At 41.5% G+C, this 26,743-nt stretch overlaps 1 protein-coding gene and 1 long non-coding RNA gene across 3 annotated transcripts; both read left to right on the forward strand.

Annotated features, from left to right (window-relative positions):
* Positions 1 to 7,625: 7,625 nt before the first annotated feature.
* LOC140698086 (uncharacterized) lies at positions 7,626 to 20,115 on the forward strand. 2 transcript variants are annotated; one of them, XR_012075528.1, is made up of 3 exons: positions 7,626 to 7,699; positions 17,662 to 17,784; positions 19,922 to 20,115. It is a non-coding gene; the product is annotated as an uncharacterized lncRNA (long non-coding RNA). The 2 variants fall into 2 exon arrangements; XR_012075527.1 differs by lacking the exon at positions 7,626 to 7,699 and adding an exon at positions 8,255 to 8,503.
* Positions 20,116 to 20,543: 428 nt separating this feature from the next.
* On the forward strand, positions 20,544 to 24,015 carry LOC102526745 (WD repeat-containing protein 87-like; the record flags this gene model as incomplete). Its single annotated transcript, XM_031682074.2, is given in 4 exon segments — positions 20,544 to 21,896; positions 21,898 to 22,040; positions 22,042 to 23,398; positions 23,866 to 24,015. Coding segments are annotated over 4 exon segments (3,003 nt in total), but the record flags the coding sequence as incomplete, so codon positions are not given.
* Positions 24,016 to 26,743: the final 2,728 nt, after the last annotated feature.

The following is a 26,743-nucleotide window of genomic DNA, read 5'->3' on the forward strand; positions in this document are numbered from 1 at the left end:
GTTGTACCTCAAAATGTCCTTTTTTTTTCTTTTTCAGTTTTATTAGGTAGAATTATTACAGACTGACTGCACATACACATTATATTGCATGTAAATACATATATAAGTATACTGTACTTTTTTTAAGTTTACATATATGTACTAATTATTGTTTCTAAGAATAGATTAGAGCTTTAGCTTTTTTAACTTACATAGTTATGAAAGGAATAAAGCCAACTACAAAATAAGAATCAACAGAATGTGATAATCCAATCATAAAGGACAGTCAAATGTGCTTACATATATTCAAGAAATCAATCATCTTAGTTATAAATAATAAGTAGTTCATTTGTGCCCTTATTATTATTGTTATTATTTTTTAGATTCCTCATATAAATGATGTCATATGGCATTTTTCTTTCTCTTTCTGGACCACTTCACTTAGAATGACAATCTTCAGGTCCATCCATATTGCTGAAAATGGCATTTATTCTTTTTTATGGCTGAGTAGTATTCCATCGTGTATGTGTATATGTATGTATACCACAACGTCTTTATCCAGTCACCTGTCTTGATAGGTATAGGGACCTATAGCCAAGAAGCAGGGTAGGGGGTCTGTGAATGGAAAATTACTAAGTGGAAGCATTAAGGGTGAGGGGATTCTGGCAAAACTGATCAAACAGGACTCTTCCTGAAGACAGGTCAGGGTGATCAGACATCACTTGGGGGCTGGCAGAGGATAAGCAATCCAATTAGGTATGAAGGGTGATCAGATATCAAAGGATGAGGGTTCTTGCTTAACTGACTTAGCAGGGTTCTTGCTAAAACTGGATTTCACAAGGAAGTGCACAGATGGACCTAGAAGGAGGTTCAGGAGCCTGACTGAAGTTTGGTCAAGCAAAGAATCTTTGTCAGAGCTCCCACCTAATACATTCTCTTTTCTGAGTAAAGTAAAAAGTTATTTGCTGGGAGTGTGCAGGGGAAGAGAAAAGACTTGAGTTTGTAGGGCATCAATCTCTGTGGATGTAAAATATTCTCCAGGAGCACTTAGAAGCCTGGGTGCAAGAGCAGTGAAAGTTGTCAAATAAAAAGAAATTCAGAATTGGGTAAGGAAAGACTATTCAAAAAAGGCTATTGCAACATAGAGAATGCTGCAATCTCAGGCTCTGCAAGTGTCTCAAAACCAAAGTGTCTCATCTTTTAAAGGGAAGGTTAACAGGAAATTTTAAGGGGAAACTGGGCAAGTGAGGAGGTGGGCAGACACCATCATTGGGGTTCATCTGACAGGAAATATTTCTCCCTGTTATCAGCCAATAACTGATTTTCAGAAGAATTGTTAAGAGAGGATGTTCTGCATTTTAGTGCTTGTTCAGACCTGTGGTCAAGCTAAATTTCAGAGGTATTAGGGCAGGAGAGAAGCTTGACTAAAGTGTGGTCAAGCCAAGGCAGAGGGGTGAAAAAATGGGCAACTGGAAACACTTGGTGAATGTGGACAGCTGGACTGGATCTACTGTGGGAGGTTTTGCTAAGTGTGAGGAAAAAGAGGCAAAGAAGATTAAGGGTATTGGCAAAGGAATGAACATAAATGCTCATGGTATCTAGGCTGGATAGAGAAGGAAATAAAGTCACCAGGAAGCTGATCTATAGGGAGAAAGGTCAATAATTGAAGACTTTGATGTAGCTGAAGACTAGGTATGGTAGTAATAATGGAGAGAGTAAACAAAAGAATAGGAAGCGATATTCCTCTCGCTAAATTATCCCGGGGCCAGGCGCTAGGCAACTAGGGAGCACCCCTATGTCCAAAACCTGCTGAAATTATTCAAACCAACTTATCCTAAACTGTTCACCTGCCCTGCCCTGCCCTTCCCACAGAAGCCATGACCTAAGGCTTCTCCCGTCATTCCTGTCTTCTGCCTCCTAATCACCCTGGTGTCTTTCTCATGTGATCCTGTGTGGTGCACCTGTCTCTAGGTCTCTAGGACTTGTGAGTATAATAAGCTGATTTCCTGAAACTCTCCTGTCTTTTCTCATGGCTGTACCTGACTGACCATCTCGTAAGTAATAAAAAATACAGAGTAACAAAAAAGTCACAATTCCCTGTGATCTCTTGTGATTCAGAACATACACTCAATGTAAGTCAGTTATTGGGGGATTTGGAGGAATATTAATAACACTACCTGTATCAGGGAACGGAAGCAGAGAGATTAATGAGGAGGCTACCACAATAATTCAGAGAAAAGAGGATAGTGGGCTTGAACCAGGGATAAAGAAGCAATAGAAGTGAGGAGTATTGGGCAGATCTGGATCTAGCTACAAACAAGCAACAAAATTTCAATGATTTAATAAAATTAAAGCTTATTTTTCATTTGCATACATAGCAGATGCAGCACCCTTCCGTGCAGTGGTTCAAAGACCCTGGCTTCTTCCATCTTGTGGTTCTGCCATTTGCTAGGGCCTTGGAGTCCTCTGCATGCAGGAAAGAGATGGTTAAGAAGGTAAATTTGTCCCTTCACTGACTTGGCCCAAAAGCAACACTTACCATTTGTTGACATTCCATTGGCAGGAATGATCAATGGCTTCACCAAAGTGCAAGGGGTTGAGCAGCCCTGGCTGGGCAGCCACTTCCCAGCCTTAGTTATATGCTATATTAGGAGAAACTTGAATTTTGATGGACAATCAATTTATGAGGATTAAATGAAATAAATATAGCTCAAAAATCTAGAAATTTCAGCCCCCCAATGCTGCCTCTCCCTAAGGGTTTAAAGGTGAAACTCTGATCAGAGAAGTTTCCTAGTGCAACAGCAGCAAATAGGAGTGATCAGTAGTGGTTATTTGGGGCCTGTGGCACTTTACTCTGGGTCTCATTCCTTCCCTTTCCTAAGACTCACCAGAACTGCCAATGAACATACCCTGGTTTTCAGCCCTTTCTCAGCACTTTCTCTAGATAGGGTAGCTGATTCCCCTAAGAGAACATGAGCTCACAGGCCAAAATAACCACACACCTGAGGAGCACAGATTCTTTAAAAGAAAGAACATGATGGAAAAATTTATATACCATCTGAAGCAGAACTATATGAACAAAGAATCTTAAATAATCAAAATAAATATTCTAAAGGAAATCAGGGAAGATATCTGCAATATTAAACACAGAATACTATAAATTTAAGTACCAAGTGGAAATTTATTCAAAATGTAACAAATGAAATAAGGAACAAAATAGATGAGATAGATAGTAGGTTAGATACAGGTCAGAAATGAGTACGTTTAAAGAGCAGCTTGAGGGCTCTCCCAGGAAGCAGCCAAAAATAGATAATGAAAAAATATAAAATAAAGGTTAAGAGATGTGAAGGATAGAAGTAAAAGTGCCCACATCCAGACAACAGGAGTTTCAGGAGCACAAAAAAAAAAAAAAATGGAGATAAACATCTGAAGAAATAATTGTGACAATTTCCAAGAATTAAAGATAAAAGAACCCTAATTGAAAAGGATTACAGAGTACAAAATGGAAGAAAAATGCAACTCTAGATGCATAGTGAAATTTAGGAAAAATCAAAGCTAACTCCAAAGGTCAGGCTGTCTACAAAAGAACAAGGTTCATATTGACATCAGATTTCTTTGTAGCAACCCTGGGTCCAAGATGATTGTGGTGTGAAATACTGAAGGGAAAGAACCTATAAATTTATATCCAGCCAAAAAATAACTTCAGGCTCACAAGGCCTTACAAAAAGGCCCACTTTGAAAACAGTTTTGGAAGAAGGACTGAAAAAAGAAAAGAAAAATCCTGGAGATGCTGTAAGATAAATGGGAAGAAAGGACCAATAAAGAGAACATACATAATACAGAAATAAAATTCTAGACAATATCAACATGAATGGAGGGAGCAAAGATGGGAGAAGTCCTAAGGGATATGAAAGCATGTTAAAGTATTTGTCTTGTTAGGGAGACACTGCTGTCAATTTACTGCCTCTCAGCTCCAAATTCTCTCTTCAATATATACTTAACTATATGGACAGAATTGCTTCGAGCACCTCTCCTTTGCAGTGAGCACAATGTTGAGCTTTCTCAGTGGTGGGGTCTGGAGGGACACTGTAGGAGGACAGGGCTCTCTTGCTGTTTCTGGCTTCTGCATGGTGGGTCAGCAGTGTAGGAATGAGGACATTCAATAGAGCTCTGCCACATTCAGGTGCCTGAACATGCAGTCTCTTGTTGACATTGCAGCTTTGGCCTGACCTTCCAATTACCTTTCTGCATTGATCTGGAAACCAGGGCCCCAAAGGCTTCTTACTTGCAAAGGTGCCTCAATCTGTGGACCATCTCCTGCACTGACGGCCTGTGGCATAGAGGGTTACCAGCAAGCCTCTGTTTCCTCTACACACCCATGCCACTGGCTGCTGGTCATTTGTGCCCCACCTGCACCCCGAAGGGTTGGTTCCTGTTTGCCCAGAGACTGCAGATCAGCTCCAGCCTGGGCAAACCAACAACATTTTTGCTATCCAGTGGCCTGAACTGTATCTTCTCAAATGAGGTCGAAACCCCAGCCTTGGAGAGAGCATCCTTCGAAGTTTGTTCTTCTTTGGGTACTCTCTCTCAGTTTTAGGTTACCATATACATTTTCCTTATATCTTATAATGGCTTTGGGACCATTTTAAGGCCTTTGGCTTCTACTCTGCATGAGATGGAAACCATAGGAGGGTTCTGAGCAGAGAAGTAATAAAATCTAATTTACATATTCAAAAAGCATCCTGATGGCTGTGTGGAGAATAGACTGTGGTAAGGGAGTCAGATATTGGGAGCAGGAATGAAAGCAGGGAGATGAATGAGGAGGTTACTACAATCATTCAGAGGAAAGAGGACAGTGGGTTTGAACCAGGAAGAAAGCAGTAGAAGTGAGGAGTATTGGACAAATCTGGATCTGTTTGGAGGCAGAGCCATAGGGATTTGCTGATATACTGGATGTGAATGTGAGAGAAAGAAGGAGTCAAAGATGACTCCAAGGTTTTTGGCTTGACCAGGTGGAAGGCTGGAGACAGCATCAAGTTAGCTGGGGAAGATTAACAAGGGAGTTGGTACTAGGAGGAAGATTAGGAGTTTATGAGCTCAGTTTTGGATAAATTCAGATTGAGGTGCCTATCATTTAAGAGAAGATGTCTGTTAGGCAATTGGATATATGTCTCTAGAGTTCAGGAGACAGGTTTGTACTGGGGTTATAAATTTGGCAATCACTGATATATAGATGATAATTAAAGCCAAAAGATTGGACAAAATGACCAAAAGAGTGGGTGGGGATAAGGTACAGGAACAAGGATTGTAGCCTGAGGAGTTCTAACATTAAGAGGTCAGGGAGAGGTCAGCAAAAGAACTGAGGAGCACTAATGGGTAGAAGGAAAATAAAAAAAAAAAAGTATAGTGTCATAGAAATTAAGTAAAGAAAGTGTACCAACGAAGAGGGAGTGATCGGTTGTGTCACATGCTAATAAGTGAAGGGGAATAAGAATTGAAAGTCAACCACTGGATTTAGCATGAAGATTATTAGTAACCTTGACCAGAGTAGTTTTGGTAGAGTGATGGGTGCAAAAGTCTGATTAGACTGCTTTCAAGAGAGAACAAGAAAAAAGAATTTGGAAGCAGGAAATATAGATAATATTTTCTAGGAGTTTTGCTAGAAATGGGCCAGTAGCTGATGGGAAAGGGAAAATAAAGAAGAGCTGTGTGAGTGTGTTTGTTTTCAAGGTGAGGGAATTGTTGGAGTCGAGAACTTGATAGACAAAAGAAGGTGAGATCTAGTGCCCAAGTGGAGGGAGTAGGTTTAGATAAGAATACAGTTGGTTTAAGTTGACGGATGAGAGCAAAAGCGGTATACATATATAGGCATATATGTAGATAGGTAGATATGTGGGCTAGTCTGTGAGGATGCTCTTTTGATAGCTTCAGTTTTCTCAGCGAACTGAGAAGCAGGGTCACTATTTGAGGGAAAGACTATGAACATATGTGTTGTAAGGTTTGAAAAGCTGTGTATGACAGTGAATGAACTTAGAAAAACAGAAAACAGTGTTTGCTGGGAAGCATTAAGAATGATTTGAGGTTCGGGCCCAAACTCAGTTAGGTTACTTATGGGCAGCGCGGCGCCTGCTAGGAAAGCTCCCTCTCTCCCCAGGATCTCCTGAGAGCTGTGATCCACCTGCTACCTGCACCTTTTCTCCTCACAGTTCCTGAGGAGGTGAAAGAGACGAAACACAGGGAGCTACGAAGCACACTGGGAATTAAAGTCCCCCAACATCGCGCATGTTAGGGGCTATAGTTCCTTTCCACTCCCCAATACTGCCACCACCGCTATCTACCAGTCGCAGGCAACACCGAGGAAGCGGTTTGGCCTGATGAGGAGGTGAAGCCCAGGAAGCTTCCCCGCGAGCATCCTGCGAATTGAAGACCCCAAGGAGAGGTTTACTGGGCGCTTCAGTTCCCTGATCCCTCCCTTCTCTGCTACGGCCTGAGGACTCTGGGAAACAGGCTAGACTGGAGAGAAAGCCGGACTTACGAACTTGGGAGGGATGATACTGGAAAACTGCAGTTTCCCCAATGCAGAGCAGTGCTGCCCACTGTAAAATCCAATCCTCTAGCCGTCACGTCTGCAGGAGATGGAGAAAGGTCTGGCCTAGGGAGCGCTGCGTGGACGCTGGGACATGTAGTCCCGCCTCCGCCGCCCAAACTGGGAGTCCTAGTCCACTTGCCCTCGTAGCGTGTCGTTCCGAGCCCCCTGGCGGGGTTGGGGGTGGGGCGGGAATTCTCTTGCCCTGAGGAAGATCCGATATTACTAGCCATCTTTTCACGTCGCTCTCCCCGTCCCTCCCTTCTGGTGTCTCCGAACTGGAGAACGGGAGAGCCGCGAGACCCGTGGAGAAAGAGGGCAGGAGAGAGAGTGAGAGATCAAGGAAGGCCAACGAAGGCAGCCGTCTAGCGGATGGAGGCGATGCGAACCTCGCGGGGCTTCTGGTGAGCGAAGCCGGGTGTGGGGTAGGGCAGTGTCCTTGAGTCGTCGCCTGGCGCCCGCAGCCCGCGGGTCTCCGCGCGCGTCCTAGCTCCGCCCCCACACCCGCACGCACGCGTAGTCGGTGGGTCTCCCGTTCTTTCCCGCCAAAACGCGGCGGTGGCGCTTCCCAGCCCCAGCAAGGCGGGAGTGAGGCCCTCTCCGAGGGCCGGGCTGGCGCGGCAGGGAGCGATTGCTTCCCCTCTGACGCGCGTCGCTCCTTCCGACCAACCTTCTCCACACGTCGGATTCCTCAGGTCTTCTACGGCCGAATACAGAAAGAGGAGGGAGGGGGCCAGGGCGGCCCAGACACACTCTCTCAGGTTCGCTTTCCAGTGGCTGCGCCGCCCGCCTGGTGTCTGTGAGGGGTGGTGCGGAGAGAAGCAAGAGAAATGTTTGGGTACTCTCTGTTTCCCACAACTGGTGTTTTTATAAAAGGCTTTGCTTTGTGTCTTCATCCGTCCTGGTGGGGCTCGGGCACTGGCATCGTGCAGAGCGCAAGGGGACCTTTTATAACCACAAAGGGGCGGCTGCGCACGAGGGCCACTGACGCACGGCCTCTGTCATAAAGGCCAGAGCCTCACATGCACTTCCCTGCAGATCCCGTGACAATGGCATAGTAGCCAAGGGCATGCCTGGTGTCTGACTCTCTGGCCCGGCCATGTTCTAGCTGTGTGGCTGGGGAAGGGCGTAAAAGTACGTAAATGAAAATGTGGGGCATCCAGTTGAGTTTGAATTTCCGTTAAAAGCCGGATAATTTTTTTAGCATAAATATGTCCCAAATATTACTTATCTGAAATTCAAATTTAACTGGGAATGAAGTTCAAATTTAATTGTATTTTATCTGGCAACCCTAACAAGGCGTTTTAGGAGCAGTGCACGAACAGTCCTTAGAACAGCACCTGGCAGGTGTATATATGCAGTAAAGTTTATATGAAAGAGCCAAACTCCTCCAACCACAGCACATCCCAACACAGTAGTATCTGTAGTCATCCGGCTGGACTGGCCAGCCCTCTGTCACACAAAGTCAGTTTACATGCCCTCTCCATCCCACTCCACTATCACAAAAGGCCAGATTCTCCCTGCCTCCCAGCGCTCCGCATGTTTATGTGGGGATTTTAAGGTTCTTAGTAATGTCGGTGCTGTGTCACTGGGCACAAGTGGGAGGGGTTTGGGGGAGTCTGAACCATTATGATGTTGGAACTAGTGACACTCTTTCTATAGGAAGCTGGGACTAGAGTCTGTCTCTTCCAGAATTAGGGGCATGTTATCTTCTGCAGAAAGTGTGTGAGCTAGGAGAGAATGGGGAGGAAGTGGGGAAGCCTGTGATGTTGTATGATGTTAGTAACAGAGTCCCAACTTGGAGACTGTATACTGAGTGGCTTTGGTCTCACTGAGCTCATTAAGGCATCTGACATTTGTGAGGTAAGACTTTGTTCAGTCTGAGAAGTCTAAAGGAAAAAAGAAAACATTGAAGTGGCAGAACCTAGGATTATAAATGTAAGTCTATTTGATTCTCAAGTTTTATCTCTCCTATTCTCCCTCAATGTCAGCATGCCTACATCTCTCACAATAATTGCACCCTGAATTTATATTCTACTTTTTTGTTATAAAAACTTGTGATTTCTTTATCTCACTTTATTTTTTAAAGTCTTTTGTACGGACAAAGAGAGGGGCCTTCCTCTCTGAGGCCAAGAGTGGTTAAAATGAAATGCCTGACTCTGCAAACCTGATGAAATGGAGTGTTAGTCCACGATTTAGACAGAAGTGTCCAGCATATTCCATTTTCCCAGTCAGAGCTCCAAGTCTTAAATTACCAGAGGAAATTTTAGGGAGCCTCTGCGATCGTGGGATCTCATCCTCCATTTCTCTTCACATCAGGTTGGTGCAGCAGCTCATTCTCTCTTTTCTGTATTTGCACTCTCCCTCCTTTATGGCTTCTCCCTCCTGACATTTAAACATGTTTACTTACCTCAATTTTAAAAATCCTTCTCTCCAGGAGCCAATCATTTGGTCTTCCTATGCATGTCCTTGAGAGTCATATGCAGGATTTTAGAAGGTTTAAAGTTTACTCATGGTAGAAATTGCAGTGAGATAGTAACTGTTGCTAGGTGAAAGAAATGCTTGGAATTGTTCAGCCAGGGATAAGTATCCCTAAGGCAGTCCTCCTTAGCACTCTGGTGCCAGATGGGAGCTATTTGACCTGGTCTTCAACAAGATAAGCACAGAAATTCAGAGTAAGCATTTAGAAACTTTTACAGCAATTTGACAGAGTAATGTCTATCAAACTTCATCATGAAAAATCCAGAGTGAAAAAAAAATCTTTCCTTGACCCTATGTAGTCTCCTACCTCTCTCCCTCTCTCTCGCTTTCTCCCCTTCTCCCTCTTTCCCCTTCATCCCCAAGCTTTTGAAAGCTGTACTTCAGTTTCTCACTTTTCATTTGCTCCTCAGCTCCCTCCAGTCTGACTTCAAGAATCACTCTTCTTGAACAGTGATACTCTTCTCATTTTAAGGACACCAGTACTATTTACCAAATCCAGTCTTCAGTTCATCTTACTTGACCTCTCTGTTACAGTTGATCTACCTGCATGAAATGCACCTCCTCTGGTTTCCGGGAGAACAGCCTATATTTCTATAGTTGTTCTTTCTCAGTGTACTTCTCCATAATTATCTGATTATCAAGTCTCCTTCTCATGCTGCATACTCCTCTACGGGCATAGTCCTCCAGATGCCTGGTTTCAGCTGTCCCTATAGGTTGGTCATTTTCATATTTGTTTTCAATCCAGACTTTTTCCCTGATCTCCAGACCCACATAGCCAGCTGTCTTCATTTAGATATTCCATAACCATCTCATCAAATCCAAAGTCAAACTGATCTTCTCTCCTCCATACCTGCTCTACTCTTCTTTGGTTCATCTGAATGCACCAAATTTCATTCATAGCCTAGATTAGAAACCCATGAACCATTATAGATTTCTCTTTTCCTGACTCTCCATATCCAACTGATCTTCAAGACTCAAAGGTTCTCACCCCTAAATATTTCATATTGCTCTCATCATTTTCTTTTCCTTTCCCACTGCTCTGAATCAGATTATATAAATTGTTTCCAGTGTTTAACACCTACTTGAAATAAAAATTGGACTCCTTAGTATGACACTTAACACTGATTCCCACTTATCTAGCCATTTTTCTTCTACTGCCCTCTTGAAATTGTGCTGTAAAAATATTTAACTCCTATGTAAGTGTCTGTGCCATTCTCTTCTCCTGGAATGCCTTAGTAAGCCTTCTCTGCCTGGCCTTCTCTCCCTCATGCTTCTCCTGTGCTGAGTACCTGCGTTTCCTCCCTGGAGTATTCTGTGGTGTCCCATGCACCTTCAAGTGCTCCATTACAGCAATTACCAAATTTTAACTATTGAAGTTCCTTGAGGACAGTGACGGGTTTTGATCTTAGGATATCCACTGGATAACAAAAGACATATTATAAAGTAGAATCTTAAAAAATACAACAAATACAACAAATATTTGTTGACTGTTTTGGGATTAACATTTTTGAAACTAGACAAACCTGACCTCATGCTTGAGCTCAGCTAACCAGGTGCCTTTTCACTTTGGACACACTTAATATAAGCTCTGTGAGTTCCATTAACTCTAGGAAGGCTGTATAACTCAGTAGTTCAAAAGATGCATCTTTTTTTAACATTTTTTTATTGAATTATAGTCGTTTTACAATGTTGTATCAAATTCCAGTGTAGAGCACAATTTTTCAGTTATACATGAACAATTCATTGTCACTTTTTTTTCCGCTGTGAGCTACCACAAGATCTTGTATATGTTTCCGTGTGCTATACAGTATAATCTTGTTTATCTATTCTACATTTTGAAATCCCAGTCTATCCCTTCCCACCTCTCAACCCCCTTTGCAACCACAAGTTTGTATTCTATGTCTATGAGTCTGTTTCTGTTTTGTATTTATGTTTTTGGGTTTTTTTTAGATTCCACATATGAGCAATCTCATATGGTATTTTTCTTTCTCTTTCTGGCTTACTTCACTTAAAATGACATTCTCCAGGGACATCCATGTTGCTGCAAATGGCATTATGTTGTCATTTTTATGGCTGAATAGTATTCCATTGTATAAATATACCACTTTTTCTTTATCCAGTCATCTGCTGATGGACATTTAGGCTGTTTCCATGTCTTGGCTATTCTAAATAGTGCTGCTATGAACATTGGGGTGTAGGTGTCATTTTGAAGTAGGGTTCCTTCTGGATATATGCCCAGGAGCAGGATTCCTGGGTCATATGGTAAGTCTATTCCTAGTCTTTTGAGGAATCCATACTGTTGTCCACAATGGCTGCACCAAACTGCATTCCCACCAGCAGTGTAGGAGGGTGCCCTTTTCTCCACAGCCTCTCCAGCATTTGTCGTTTGTGGACTTTTGAATGATGGCCATCCTGACTGGTGTGAGGTAATACCTCGTTGTAGTGTTGATATGGATTTCTCTGATAATTAGTGATATTGAGCATTTTTTCATGTGCCTATTGATCATTTGTATTTCTTCCTTGGAGAATTGCTTGTTTAGGTCTTTTGCCCAGTGTTGGATTGGGTTGTTTGTTTCTTATTAAGGTGTATGAGCTGCTTATATATTCTGGAGTTCAAGCCTTTGTCTGTTTCATTTGCAAAAATTTTCTCCCATTCTGTAGGTTGTCGTTTTGTTTTACTTATTGTTTCCTTTGCTGTGCAGAAGCTCATGAGTTTCATTAGGTCCCATTTGCTTATTCTTGCTTTTATTTCTATTTCTTGGGTAGACTGCCCTAGCAGAACATTTTTGAGATGTATGTCAGATAATGTTTTGCCTATCTTTTCTTCTAGGAGGTTTATTGTATCTTGTCTTATGTTTAAGCCTTTGATCCATTTTGAGTTCATTTTAGTGTATGGTGTGATGGAGTGTTCTAGCTTCATTGATTTACATGCTGCTGTCCAGTTTTCCCAACACCATTTTCTGAAGAGACTGTTTTTATTCCAAAAGATGCATCTTACAGTTGTGCTTCCTGGGTTTGAATCCTGGCTTTGCCGCCTACTAGCTGTACAACTGTAGTTAAGCTAATTAACTTCTTTTGCAGAATTGGAATAAACCTTACTTCAGAAGGTTGTTTGTATTAAATGAGATAACATACAGAAAGTACTTGCTGCATAAGTAAATTTGCAAAAAAATGTTAGTGCCTATGTTAATTCTCTATTGCTGCTGTAATAAATTACCAGAAAGTTAGCCACTTTGAGCAACATTTACTTTCTCATAGTTCTTAAGTGAGAAGTACCGTAGGCTTGACTGGTTTCTCTGCTCTGAGTTTCACAAAGCTGAAATTAAAGGGTTCACTTCCTGGATTCATATATAAAGACTCTGGAAAGAATCTGCTTCCAAGCTCATTCAGGGTGTTCGTAAAGTTCAGTTTCATGTGATTGTAGGACTGAAGTCTTTCACTGGGGATTGCCCTTAGCTCCTAGAACTTTCTCTCCAGTCCTTGTGCTTGGGCCCCTACATCTCAGAGCCAGTAATGGCACATCAAATGCTTCTTACCTGGAATCTCTCTGACTTCTCTTTCTGCCACCTCTCCCTTCTACTCTCTATTGTGCCACATCTCTCTGATTCCAGCTGAAGAAAGTTTTTTGCTTTTGATGATTTATATGAGATTGCCGTCTCCTACAATAATCCAGGATAATCTCCCTGTTTAAAGTTCCATGATCTTAATTACATCTTCAAAGTCCCTTTTGCCATGTAATTTAATATACTCACAGGTTCCAGGGATTATTAGGTAATGGGCATCTTTGTGGGGCCATTCTGCCTATTCCCTTCTCACAGGTTAAGTATTAAATGAAGATATATATGTCTTCTCTCTCTCTCTCTCTGAAAGGTTTTACAGTTTTAGCTCTTATATTTAGGTATTTGATCCATGTTGAGCTGATATTTGTATATGGGGTGAGATAGGGATATAGAAAAATGTGTAACACTTTACATGTGGTAGGCCCTCAGTATATGTTGATTTCCTTTACCCTTGGAGAAACTTTTTCACCCCAGCCCTTCTAATCACATGTATCTGCCTTGTAAAGCATTCCTCCTTGTGAGGAAAACAAAAACAAAAAAACACTGATGTGCCAGGAAAGCTGCATGTCCTCTAAAGTTTCCTTTCTTAAGTGTGAAGAATTCACCTTTCTCTCTCTCTTCAGAACTTTGGAGTAGGTCCCATTGTTACATATCCTTATTATATATTATCCTTAACATTTACTACAGCTGTAATTTGCTTTCAATTTAGAAAAGTTGCAGAAAAGTATAAATAATAGAGCAAATACTCATGTCCCCAAAGCTCAGAGTTTCACATTTGAAATTCATTGTAATTAAGTTTTTGTATAATTATCCAGTGTTTGGATGCTTCTATCCACACACAATATAATATTTTAGCATGATATAATATTTTCAAGGTTCATCCACGTTGTAGCATGTACCAGTTCTCATTCATTTTTATGGATGAATAATTTTTTATTCATTGATCAGTTGATAGACATTTAGAGTGTTTGGGCTGTTATGAATAATGCTACTGTAAACATTCATATACAAGTGTTTGAGTGAAGATATATTTTTAAAAATACCTAATTTTTTTAGAGCACTTTCAGTTTTGCAACAAAATTGAGAGGAGGGTACAGAGATTTCTCATATATTCCCTTTCCCCACATATGCATTATCTCTCGGTATCATCACTCACCACAATGGTACATTTTTAACCAGGGATGAACCTACATTGATGTATCATAATCACCCAAAGTCCATAGTTTGCCTTAGGGTTCAATCTTAGTGTACATCCTACAGGTTTAGAAAAAGCATAACGATATATATATATACATCACTTTTAATATCATAGAGTATTTTTACTGCCATAAAAATCCTTTCTGCTCTGCCCATTCATCTCTGCCCCCTAGCCCTGACAACCATTGATCTTTTTATTGTCTCCATTGTTTTGCCTTTTCAAGAATGTCATATAGTTGGAATTACAGTGTCACCTTTTCAAATTGGCTTCCTTCACTTAGTAATAAGCATTTAAAATTCCTCCATGTCTTCTCATGGCTTAATAGCTCATTTTTTTTTTAGACCTAAATATTCCATTGTCTGGATATACTGTAGTTTATTTATCCATTTATCTATTGAAGGATGTCTCAGTTCCAAGTTTTGACAATTTGATTCCAATTTCTCCACATCCTTGCCAACACTTGTTTTCCATTTAAAAGAACATGGCCATTCTAGTGAATGTTAAGTGGTATATCACTGTGGTTTTAATTTGTATTTCCCTAATGACTAATGATGTCAAGCATCTTTTCATGTGGGTATTGGCCACTTGTATTTCTTCTTTGGAGAAGTATCTTTTCAAATCCTTAGCCTATTTTTAATTTGGATTATTTGTCTTTTTATTTGATTGTAACAGTTCTTTATATAGTCTAGATATTATACCCTCATCAGATAGATGATTTGCAAATCTTTTCTCTTGTTCTGTGTGTTGTCTTTTTACTTTTTGATAGTGTCCTTTGATGTACAAGAGGTTTTGATGAAGTTCAATTTATCTTTTTTTCCCCTTTTGTTGCTTGTGGTTTAGGTGTCACATCTACAAAACCATTGTCTACTCCAAGGTCAGAATGATTTATACCTATGTTTTCTTCTAAAAGGTTTTAGAGTTTTAGCTCTTACATTTAGGTATTTGATCCATGTTGAGCTAATATTTGTATATGGGGTGAGATAGGGGACCAAATTCATTCATTTGCATGTGTCAGTTGTCCCAGTACCATCTGTTGAAAAAATTTATTATTTTCTAAGTAATTCTTTCTATTTTTGTTTCTTTTATTCCCATTTTTATTCTCTGTTTCTTACTTTTTCCCCTTGTGTTTCTTCAAGTTTTGCCCTTATGTTTGTAATACTTGATTATTCTTCCATTTTGCCTGCTCACATTTATCTTACTCTGTTGTTTCACCATCTCTTCCCTGAGTTCTTACATTTTTGCCTTGTGGTCTTCCTTCACAGAGGCAATTAGATTATTACTTTTTCTTCATTCATGCAAAATATTTAGTTATAATTTTTGTCTGATCCATTACAGCAGTTTTCTAGTAAATGACCTTCTTCTTCTTTTTTTTAACTCTTTTCCTTCATAGTTCTTTTTGTAACTTTGGATTAATGACTTACTCGTTCTTTTTTTCTCACACTACATCCGAGTTGGGCTTTCCCAGACTATTTCTTTGTAAGAGGTTCCTGGGTGTGTTGAAGGGGTCAGGGTAGAGTTCTAGGCCAGCTGGTTTTCACAACATTAAAGCTCACTCATTGTCTTCCATCGCATATATGGCTTTTCAAAGGGATTGAGCAGCCTCTTTCCTCTGCTTCTGCTTCCCAGTTTCTTGCAGTTGTAGTTACAAGTAGGGGGTATAGATTCTCACCTGATGGTCAGACCCTCACCTTTAGGAAATTTAATTTTCATCATTTTTTTTTGATCTGTCTCTGTCCTTCTTTGTTCTCAAATTTCTCTCCATAAGTTTCTTGTTCCCAACTCCTATTCCTAAGTGTCCCTGATTTCAGCTCTTACGTGTAATTTGTTATCTACAGATTATACTTATCTCCTTGTTTTGCTGAATGTGGAGTTAGCAAAGATTTTTTCATTCTCTTTATTGCTTTTAGATGATTTTCAGAACAGAAGACATGGTAATGATACTTTAAAGCTTCCATGTTTTGCATTTTAGATTTTTCTCTCATTAACAGCATACAACTTACTTTATTCATTTTTTAAAACCAATCCGATAATTTGTCTTTTATCTAATGAGGTTAGCCTGTCCTTATTACATTAATGACACATTTAGACTTGTTTCTATCACCTTATTTCTTTCTATTTATGTTACCTCTTTTTTCTCTCATGTTTTGTCTTACATTTCTTCTACTGGGTTGATTCTTATTTCCTTATTTCCTATCCCTCTTCCCTTGGTTAAAGCATACATTCTACCTGTTTCTTTCTTTTTGGTGGTTTCCTTAGAATTTTTAATATTACACATATAACAAGATGTTAAATGTGGCTTTCAATGTTCTGGGAATTTCATCTGAGAACAATAGATATCAGATAACCTATGCAGAGCCTGCTAAGAGATTGTGAAGAAGATTTTTGTGACACCCCCACCACCACCCCAGCTCATTACCCTCTCAGGTGTAGATTTAAAATCATCTCTTTAGAATTGTTGGTATGCTGTATCGTATTTCTTCTCCCCTTTTTCTTCTCTTCCTTGTGAGGTATGTGTCAGAGAATCATTTGGAGAGCTTGATGATACCCGTTCAGGTATCCCCTGAATTTGGAGATGTGTAGGGTCCCGACTCATGCCTGGAAAAATGTTTAAAGTTGTGTAAGCTTTCAGGAAGCTGGTCATGAGCCAGCTCTATGTACGGAAGTAGCTCTTTCCAAGGTAATGGAGGAGTCTCAGTTCTGGCTCCCTACCTCTTATGGGCCCAAGTCCCTTCTCTTCTCTTAGCCAGGGCAGTACTACCCTAGCTCCTAGCCATTATGATCAGTTTGGGGCTCTGATAACTACACCTCTTCAGGACCATCACAGAAGCAGTTTGCACTTACTGCTGTATCTTCCCCCTGCACCCCCATCCCTTGCCATCTTCATTTCTGGCTCCTGGAATTCAGCCACATGTTATTTTACTCAGAATTTCTAGGAGTTTGTAGTGGGAGGCTTTCAGGTTATTTTAGTCTGGCATCTTGCCAGAACTGGACATCTATTTTAACTGTTCATTTTCTGCCTTCCATATTGGATAGTAAACTCCATGAAGGCAGATAATCATTCTTGTTCAGTGCTTTATCACCAGCTCTCAGCACAGAGCCTGGCATATAACGAACACTGAGTAAATCTTTGATGAACAGGTGAGTTACTTTCACATATATGAAGGCTTCAGTAGTGAAGAGAATAAATATAATTATGTCTACAAAAATGAGCATCCCAAAGAAGAGAGTCACGGGAGGTCCGGAATGCCAGGCTCCTGTATTATTTAAATAGCTACACTACAACTGACTCACCGAAGCTCACCTAGCAGCTTACTTTTGCTGCATTTTTTTCCTGTTTTAGACTTCATAAGACTCCCACTTCACTCCTGTCCTCTTTTAAACACCATATTTATTTAGGTATAATTTACATGTACTAAAGTGTACCCATTTTTAATATGCCCATGCAACAACTACCAAAGTCAAGATATAGAACGTTTTCATCACTCAAAATGTTTCCTTTTACTCCTGCCTAGGCAATCTCCCAAACTCTTAGTCCCAGTTAACAACTGATCTGTTCTCTGTCCCTAGGGGTTAAATTACTCTTTTCTGGAATTCCATGTGGTAAATGGAATCAAATAGATGCTCTTTGGCATTTGGCTTCTACTCATTATAATGTATTGAGATTCATCCATGTTGTTGCAAGTATCATTAGTTCATTCTGACCCCTATCTTTTGAAATAAGAGTTTCTCCTGTTTCTAAAGGAATACTTTTGCTTCTCTCCTTCTCTCACTTTCCCTGTTACTCTTCCCTCTCCCAATTCCCTTACTTTCCAGTCTAACATCAGATGTTGTGATTAAGTCACTTTTGCCTTCCACAGGTTCTGTAATCGAAGATGTCTATTAAGTGCTGGAGTATCACAAGGATGTCGCCTTCACCCAGACTTATTCCTGAGTGGAAGGACTTGAAAGTCCTCATAAAAAATATCCTGAAGGATATAAAGGTGATGTGAATGAGTGATATGCACATGGTGATGGCTTGGACTAATTATCTATCCTTGCCAAGGCAGCCTGTGGCATGGGCAACGTGGGAGCAGCCTTGGAAGGGCCCTCCCATACCCCTGAACAACTCCCACTTCTAGACTAAGAAAACATTAGTTATAATTAGAACATACTCTGCAAAACAAACAAACAAACAAACAAAAAACCCAGAAAAACAGAAAATGGTCTTAAATGGATTAAACAAGCAAGAGGCATTTTTGTCTTACATGATGTCAAGGAACCATGTTCCGTTTCTCTCTTTCCACCTGCTTAATATTTAACTTATTATCATAAGTTTGCAAGATAGTTGCTACACTTCCAGGTGTCATCTTTAAGTTGAAAGTAGGTAGAAGAGTGAAGATCAGAGAGCACAGAACTGTGCCAGTCACTCTATGGTATAGCCAGAATTTCTGAGTCCATCCATCACCCTAAATAAGATCTGAGTTTTATTGGGATGGAAGGAGGGGAGAGAGGATAGAACGGGGATTGATATAGAGTATGTAACAGTAGTGCCAGGCACAGATGCATTGCTTGGAGTCCTCTGTAGACACGCATTGATATTGCTGAATGAGTGAATGAATTATTTGTACATGAAGTCTGGAAAGGAGGAGAGGAATGGTGATTAACTATTCAATCAGTGGTGAAATAAGGGGTATGTAAATGAGCTTTCTGGTTCAATGAAGAGGCAATTAGCAGCTCAGATACCAAGATCCTCTCAACTCTGATGTTGTCACTGAATTAGCAATGACAGTGAGTGCTAGAAGCTCTCCATCTCTCTGTATTCTCTCAAAATACTCAAAGACCTGAAAATGAGAAACAGAGGGAGAAGAGAGATTCTAAGTTGTGGATAATGGCCTCGGTATAGTCTCAAATCCTTTGTGAAGGAAGCAGGCATGATGGGCATTGTGAGTAAAAAAGTATTAACACTTTAGTTCAATTGAGTATTATACTTTCCAGCTTAGGTGGTCATACTTCAAATTCTAAGGTAGAGAAACTCGGAGAATTAGATTCATGGAGCATTGTTGAAGAGGCAAGTACATAGCACAAGTATCTTCTGAGAAGAGGTTACTTTAAAAGTAGACTTCATGAGCCTCAGTTTTGGCTGGTCAGAATGAGGAGTTCATGTACCTACATCCTAGGTACATGCTACAGTGCCTGGAAGGTAGTGTATATTGTACACATCCTACTGTGTAACTTGTTAAAAGGTAACATATTTCCCTTGATAGATGTGCGCACGCACACACACACACACACTCCACTGGGTTAGAATTCAGCTAACTCCATGTTGTGAAAAGCACATGTTTCCTTGGATGCACGTGAAGAATAGTGAGGGAGGTGCATGACACTGGGTCTAATTGTCACACATGGTGGGCTTTCCATGTCTGTGAAATATGAGTTTCCCATAGGCTGTATACCATGACTATGATGGTGACAGGAGTGGGCCTTCTGGTGTAGGCAAGAACTCTGAAGAGTTGTTCCAACCATGACAGGTAGACATATTTGTCAAGGTGGGGTTCCTTTGTCACATTCACATAGAATTGTATCTTGTTCTTTTGAAGGCTTTGCCTGTTTTGTATAGTCACTTGTTAGTTGTCTGTTTAATGTATTTTCCACTGGACTCGTATCTTTTGAAAGCTAAGATTGTATCTCTTTTGCTCATTATTGTATTGCCAGTGTTTGTCACAGAACATAACAGGCTTTCTCAAATGTGGTTCCTCATCTGACCCATAGAACACAGAAAATGGTTTGAGGGACTATTTTCTCAGTTCCCTTAAGGATGGTCCATAACTAGTAGTATTCCAGATAAATAGAGAAGAATTAATTTATTATGTAGAATGGATACTTTGGGATATTAGGTTTTACTTGTCTTAAGGAACTTTGGTTCAGAAAGGCTGGAAGGTACTTTGATGAATTAGGACGCATTCTGAGGGTGAAGGAGGGATAACCGCCCCCCCCAACAGTGCTTTCTAGTGGCAGGGTGAACAAATGTTGATTAGCTAAATAACAATGAATTTCCACTAATCCCTCAATAAACCTTTATTAAATGAATGAGTGAGTGAGGACTCAGTCCTCTTAGCTCAGCCCACTCTTCTCTCTCAGGCTGATGGAAAACCAAAGGATGATGTGGTTGTACTGAGAGACTGGCCTGAGACTCTATACCAAGAACCTTACCAGCCCCAGAGCAAGCCTTTCATCTGCTTCTACTCCAACGAGGTCAACTATTTTGTCTCCTTAAACTGGGCAGAACTGTCTTTAAAACAAATGGAGGTAAATCTACCTCATCTTTTTCTCCCGCCTTGTTCTGAATCCACTGTATATGCATCATACCTTACTGCCCTCATTTCAGAATGATGAGGGTGATTCTAAGTTAGCTCACTGTAATTCCCATTTCCATATGCCAGTCTAACCTGGATGCAGTGATGCTTCTTCCCCTCTGGTCATCAGGGTCACAGAATTCATATCCCCTGTAAAATAGGCTAAAGGCCAAGGAAAGAGCCTTAAGCATGGTCCTTCTATCACATACCTGATTCCTAGCACCAGGAAACTCCCAAAGTCAAGCTGTCCAGTCTTTTCTTAGACCCACAAGAGGGAACAGGGAACATTCAACCCTCTTCTATCCCTCACTTTTGAGAGGTAACCTGCCTCCATGGTCAGGCTTTCATCTCTCATCCTCTTCTAGGCAGTACTTTGGATACAGAAAAAAGATACAGAAATGAAAGGAATGATAGAGAAGATAAAGTTTCATCTGTTGGATCATGTGCCACCCATCCAAGCAATGGTCCACACAGGTTCCTACCATATATTAATTGCTTACTGTGGTGACATGCACCTGTGGCTCTTTGGAGATCACCGTCGAGAATTCACATCTCTCAGTAGAGTACTCTGTCGTTTCTCCATCAGCTGCCTCTGCTACGACTCAGAAGCTGAGATGCTGCTGTCTGGCACCTTGGGGGCTGTGGTTACCTGGTTTATCTTGCCAAATGGCAGGGGCCTCCAAATGGCACAAACTATGCCAATGGCTGGAGGTAAGCTTATGCAGGGCTTTTCCCTGCATGGCCCCCAAGGCTCCCTCCTGGCTCTTTGTGAGAATAAGGTGATATTCTTTACCCACCAGGGTCAGGGCCAGCTAGAAGAGGTAAAGAAATTTACTCCCATCACCAGTGGTTCCTCCATCACCTGCTCCTTCACTTGTGTCTCTCAGGGATATTTCTATGCTGGAAACAGGGATGGAGAAATCTATGCTTGGGGTCTAGACCAAGGTAACTTCCTCCACAGCTTCCAGGCCCACTCCTCATCAGTGATATGTATCCAAAGCCGGCCAGAGACCCACACCTTACTAACAGCAGGCAGTGAAGGTGTAGTGAAAGAATGGAACCTTGCCTTTGGGAACTTGCTGCGGCAGCTGGATATTGATGAGGATCTGCAGAAACTGCAGTTCATTGATAACACCTCTTTTTTCTGCCAGACTACCTACACTTTCTCATTGTACCACCTGCCCTACTTTTATAGCCTCTTCAATATCTGTGGTTCTGCTCCCCTGAAGGTGCAGCGGGTCTGCTGTGGCCATAATTGGATTCGGATCCTGTGTGTCACTAAGGATGGTTTGTTGCGCTTCTTGTCACCAGTAACAGGAGATCTCCTGGTTATCACCTGGCCTCTGCTTATCATGGATAAGGCTGTGGCTTGGGCCTATGATTCAGACAGAGAGGAGCTCTTTGTGACAACAGACAGTTCAGAGGTGCTGGTGTTTGATGCAACACGCTCCCCTTGCACAGCCATGTATCTTGTGTGCACTTCAGTAAACCCTGGGGATAGAGTAAGGTGCCTGGCTTATGGGAAGTCCCATTTGGGTAAGAGCCCGGTAGGGTTGATGTTCTGTGAGCATGAGAGTGGCATTGTGAGAATCCTCTCCCACTATAGCTGTGCCCGAACAGAGAAGACTATTCACTCTGGGGCAGTACTGGCATTGTCTACCCTGGAAGGTCCCCAGAAGTACTCATTGCTGTGTTCCTACGGCATGGATAATATTGTACACATGACAGAAGCTGTGCTTCAGGAGAACAAGGTAATCCTGCAGACCGTCAGCAAAATTCTCTGTAATTGCCAAAATTCTCTGTAGTTGCTTCCTAAAACACGTGATACTCTTACCAGGTTCTGTGGGTGCCATCACTGAGAACCACTGTTGGCGTCTCTGGCACTACGAAAATTTTCTGACATCTTCAGAATCAGAGCAAAGCTCTGTCTAACGAGACAAAATGTCTGCACCAGTGTGCCATCACTTCATTTGATGTCTGCCTTTCCCTGAAACTTTTTGTCACAGGGGACATTGATGGTTCAGTCCGGTTCTGGGACTTCCATGGTAAACTCATAACTGAGTTGGACTCAGCATTACATTTTGGCCTAGTCTGCTTTGCCAATAATCGGGGTGACCTGCTTTTGACTTTCAACCTGAGTCTTTACCTGGTATCCTGCTTAAAATTGCTCCCTCCAGCTCAGCTGATTCACCTAGCTATTGTAAACAATGCAGATGAAATACTAGAAGGCCCTAAACCCTTCTTGCCTAGCTTCTTCTTTTCATCTGAAAGCGTATTTGTACCCAGATTTGTCTACTGTGGTCAAGGGCTGCAGGAATTACAGGGGCTAGAAGCCCTTGTCAACAAACAGGCCATTGCCTTTGACAACACTGTGCCCCATGTTGTAGAGGAAGAGCGACATAAGTCCTCTGTGATTCAAGAGGGATCAAAATTGCATTTTTTGGAGGATAAGGATATTAATTTTTCTACTCTTAATCCCAAGCATGATCGTCCTCTACACAGGGTTCCTGCTTGATTGCGGCTGGCTGGCTGGAATGGATTGAAACCCTACCATATTTTACGGCGCTTCTTTGGTCGAGGGCGGCAATGGCCCTTTCCTCCTGATGGCTACATCCCCAACTCAGTGATCCGTGCCCGCCTTTGGCCTGAGGGCACCCCAATCTTCCTACGCTATGATCTGCCCCCATCCTACCAAGATAAGGACTGGGACATGACTGAACTCAGCAGACGCCAGGCACAGTCACCTATGACTCCAGTAAAAGAGAAAATCTCAGAGAGTAAACAGGGTTATAAATCCAAGCAGCAGAAACAAACTTTCTTTGATGGTCTCATGAACATGATCAACCAAAATTGTACGGGAAGAAAATTTGATGAAGGACTTATTAATATTTTAATCGAGGCCATCCTCAACCTCACAGTTTGCTGTTCTATAGAGCAATACAAGACATATATTAGTGTTCTGGCAAAAATTTTTGCCTTCTATGAAGTATCTTCAAGGTTGCACTCTGAGGCTGCCAGTCGCCTCCTAGAAGATACAACTCATTCCAATCCACAGGTCCGTGAGATAGCCTGGGAGGGGCTAGAGAGGCTGGGCCTCATGAGCCATCTCTTTGCTGTTCCACTGGCTATGGGATTGATGGACAGTGATGAAAATGTGCGGGCTAAGGCCTTATACCTTATGATGAGAGTCACAGGCATCCAAACTAAGAGTATGCTGGTAGGCCTGCTGAAGAGACAAGAAACTTTCCAGGAAATGCAGCAAGTTGGGTGGCAGCCTTCTTCGCTTCTGTTCCTTCTAGCTCCTAACCTCCAAAATCTGACTGCTGCTTCTCCTCCACCACCCCTTTTCTGTTCTTTTCATCTGCCTATGTTCTTTGTATTCTATTTGTTTTTCACCCAAGTGCCTATCCCTCTTCTGTCCGTTGACTAGCCTGCCCTTCCATCATTTTCTCACTTCCTTAAGATTCCTCAAGACTCAAGTCCCCAAATCTCCTAAATGAAGAAGCATCATGGGTCACCCTGACTACTCTATTCCGTGCTATTTTAGATTATTTATTCTTTATCCATCCTTTACTTCTAAGTACTCTGTCCTAGTTGGCTACCTTATCCCTGCTTCTTCCATTGTTTTTGAACCTCCTCGTCCTGTACTTTCCCCTCCTCCTCCTCTTCTAATTTTGTTTTATTGCTGGCTCAGTATTATCCTTCTTTTCCCTTGACTTTTGTAGGCAGGACTTTATTGGAGAAGCCTCTCCGGACCGGCTGCTGGGAATTCAAGCTAATGATATCCAGTACCTCCTTACTCAGGTGGAGCAGCGGCTAAATGAGAAAGTGACCTTGTCACACAGAGACAAGCAATTTCCCTTTTCTCTAGATATTGCAAGGGCTGGTGAACCTGCGGCCCCTGCTGAAAAGACACTCAAACCTTTGTCAGCACCTATAAGGATCACCAAACCGGAGGGAGGAAAGACACATCTTGAAGCAAAGAGCAGAAATTTTAGTATGTATGGGGTGATATATGGGGCATATTTGGGCCCTACCTTAGAGCACCAGAAGGCAGGGTGAATAAGGCCAAGGTATATAAAAAGATATCAGTGGTAACAGAGTTAAGTAAGGAAAATCCTTTTCGCAGAAAGTAATCTTCCTGGGAAAGACCTACCCCACAACAGATACCAAGTCTTATTTCTTAGGTTATGGAAATTGCGATAAAGCAGCAGGAATTTCTGTACATAAAGCTTCAGCCCCCTTTTGTATCTCTTACGGTAGTTCATTGAACTAGATATTACAAAGGATCTCACTCAGGACCTCTGTGGGTTTTGGGGTGGGGGGAGTGTTTGTTTTATTTTTTATTTTTTTTATTTCAAGTATATTTGGCTTACAATGTTGCATTAGTTTCTGGTGTACAGCAAAGTGATTCAGTTATAGGTATATATATTCTTTTTCGTATTATTTTTCATTCTTGGTTATTACAAGATCTTGAATATAGCTCCCTGTGCTATACAGTAGAACCTTGTTGTTTATCTATTTTATGTGTAGTACTTTGTGTCTGGTAATCCCAAACTCCTAATTCATCCCTCCCCCTCTATTTCCGCTTTGGTAATGGTAAGTTTGTTTTTTATGTCTGTGAGTCTGTTTCTGTTTTGTAAATATATTCATTTGTATCATTTTTTAGATTCTACAAATAAGTGATATCACTGATGTTTGTCTTCCTCTGCTGACTTAATTCTCTTAGTATGATCATCTCTAGGTCCATCCATGTTGCTGCTGAAGAATTATTTCATTCTTTTTTTATGGCTGAGTAGTATTCTATTGTGTATATATACACCATATCTTCTTTATCCATTCATCTGTCAATGGACATTTAGGTTGCTTCCATGTCTTGGCTATTGTAACCTCTGTGTTTTTCTTAATTACTTTTTTCCCAATATCTGTGCAGTTAAAAGGGACCTGAGTGTTTCCAGGAAGCGGAGAGAGACAGAATTGTTACAGTTTAGCCCTGTGCTAGTGACTTCAGAGGATGAAGGTGAAGAAAGAGAAGCCAGGAAATCAGGGCAAATTGACATCCAGGATGTTGCCTTAGAACCAGAGCTGCCACCAGTCATATCCCAAGAGGATGCTGAATCAAAGGAGGTCATGTTGGAGGCCAGAAAAGCCAGGGAAGCCTCAGAAGTCTTGGAGGTCACAGAGGCAGCAGAGGCCACAGGATTTATGAAGACCATAGATCAACATAGCATGAAAGATTATGGAGAAGTGATCCCTAAGCTGGAAAGACAAGAACATTTGAAAAGGCATTGGGAAAAAGCATTGAAAAAAAGCCATGAAAAAGCAGATGCAAAGTTGAAAGAGATTAAAAAAATGAAGGATATTCCAGAGAAATCTGCAGAAGAGCCCATGAAAGAAGTCATACAGGTTACCAAGCAAGAGGAAGATGCAACGAAGAAACGTGTAAAGAGTGGTCGTGGTTTGTCTGGGATTTCTGGATGCACAACTAGATCAGACATCAGATCATGGCAGGATGACATTTGCAATCTTGTCACCTCAAGAATAGCAAGTTCCAATCCAGGAATGTTAAGGCATCTGGGTCAAGAATTGGTGGACTTGGCTCAGGCAATGCTTGCTCCTGAAGAGCCCAGCTGGGATCTTTTCCAAGAGATCTGTCCTCTATTAAAGGACTCAGCAGAACTGGGTGACAGATTGATGGAAGAAACACCTGTTATAACAGAAAAAGTGGATAAGGAGGTTGTCAAAGAAGAAGAAACAGTAGGATTGAGAGAAAACGGGGTGAAAAAGTATTAAAGAAAGGCAAGGCATTTTCTCAAGCCAAGAAGAAGAAAGTTACTCTATTAGAAAATTACCAAGTATTAGAGAAAAGGAAATTTTAAAAAGTAAAGAAACTAGCCATGCAAAAAGGGAAAATAACTGAGGGGAAAAGGAAACTGGATAAACAAGAGAAGAAATTCATGCAGGGAAAGGAGAAACTGGCTAAGGATAAGAAACTGACCTATCAAAGAGAAAAAATAGGTTGGGAAGAAGAAATACTGTCTTTCTCACAAAAGAAATTAACCAAGGAAGAGCAGAAGTTAGTCCTAGGAGAAAAGAGGAGGACTGGAAAAAAGGAGAAACTCCCGGGGAAAAGAAAGAGGGTGAACTGGAAAGAGGGGAAGGCAACCCCAGAAATGAGGAGGTTGGGCTGGGAGAAGGCTATGCTGGCCCACAAAGAAGGCACGTGGGCCCAGGAAGAGGGGTTCTTGGAAGAGAAGTTGTCCCATGAAGAGGAGGAGCTGAGCGAGGAAAAGGAGGAGCTGGGCGAGGAAGCGGAGGAGCTGAGTGAGAAAGAGGAGCTGCTGAGTGAGGAAGAGGAGCTGCTGAGTGAAGAAGGGGAGGAGCTGGATGAGGAAGAAAAAGAGCTGAGTGAGGAAGAGTTGGATCTGCCTTGGAACAAGGAGGAACTAATCCTGAAACTAGAGAAACAAATTTAAAAAAAGATGAAAAATTACCACAAAAAGAAGAAACACATCTGGGGTATGGAGAAACATGTTGAGGAAGAGTCCTGGAAAAGGGGGAAATTGGCTCAGGAAGAAGAACATTTATCTAAACGAGAGGAAGGGCT

Source organism: Vicugna pacos, chromosome 9 (assembly GCF_048564905.1).
Source record: "Vicugna pacos chromosome 9, VicPac4, whole genome shotgun sequence".
NCBI lineage: Eukaryota > Metazoa > Chordata > Mammalia > Artiodactyla > Camelidae > Vicugna > Vicugna pacos.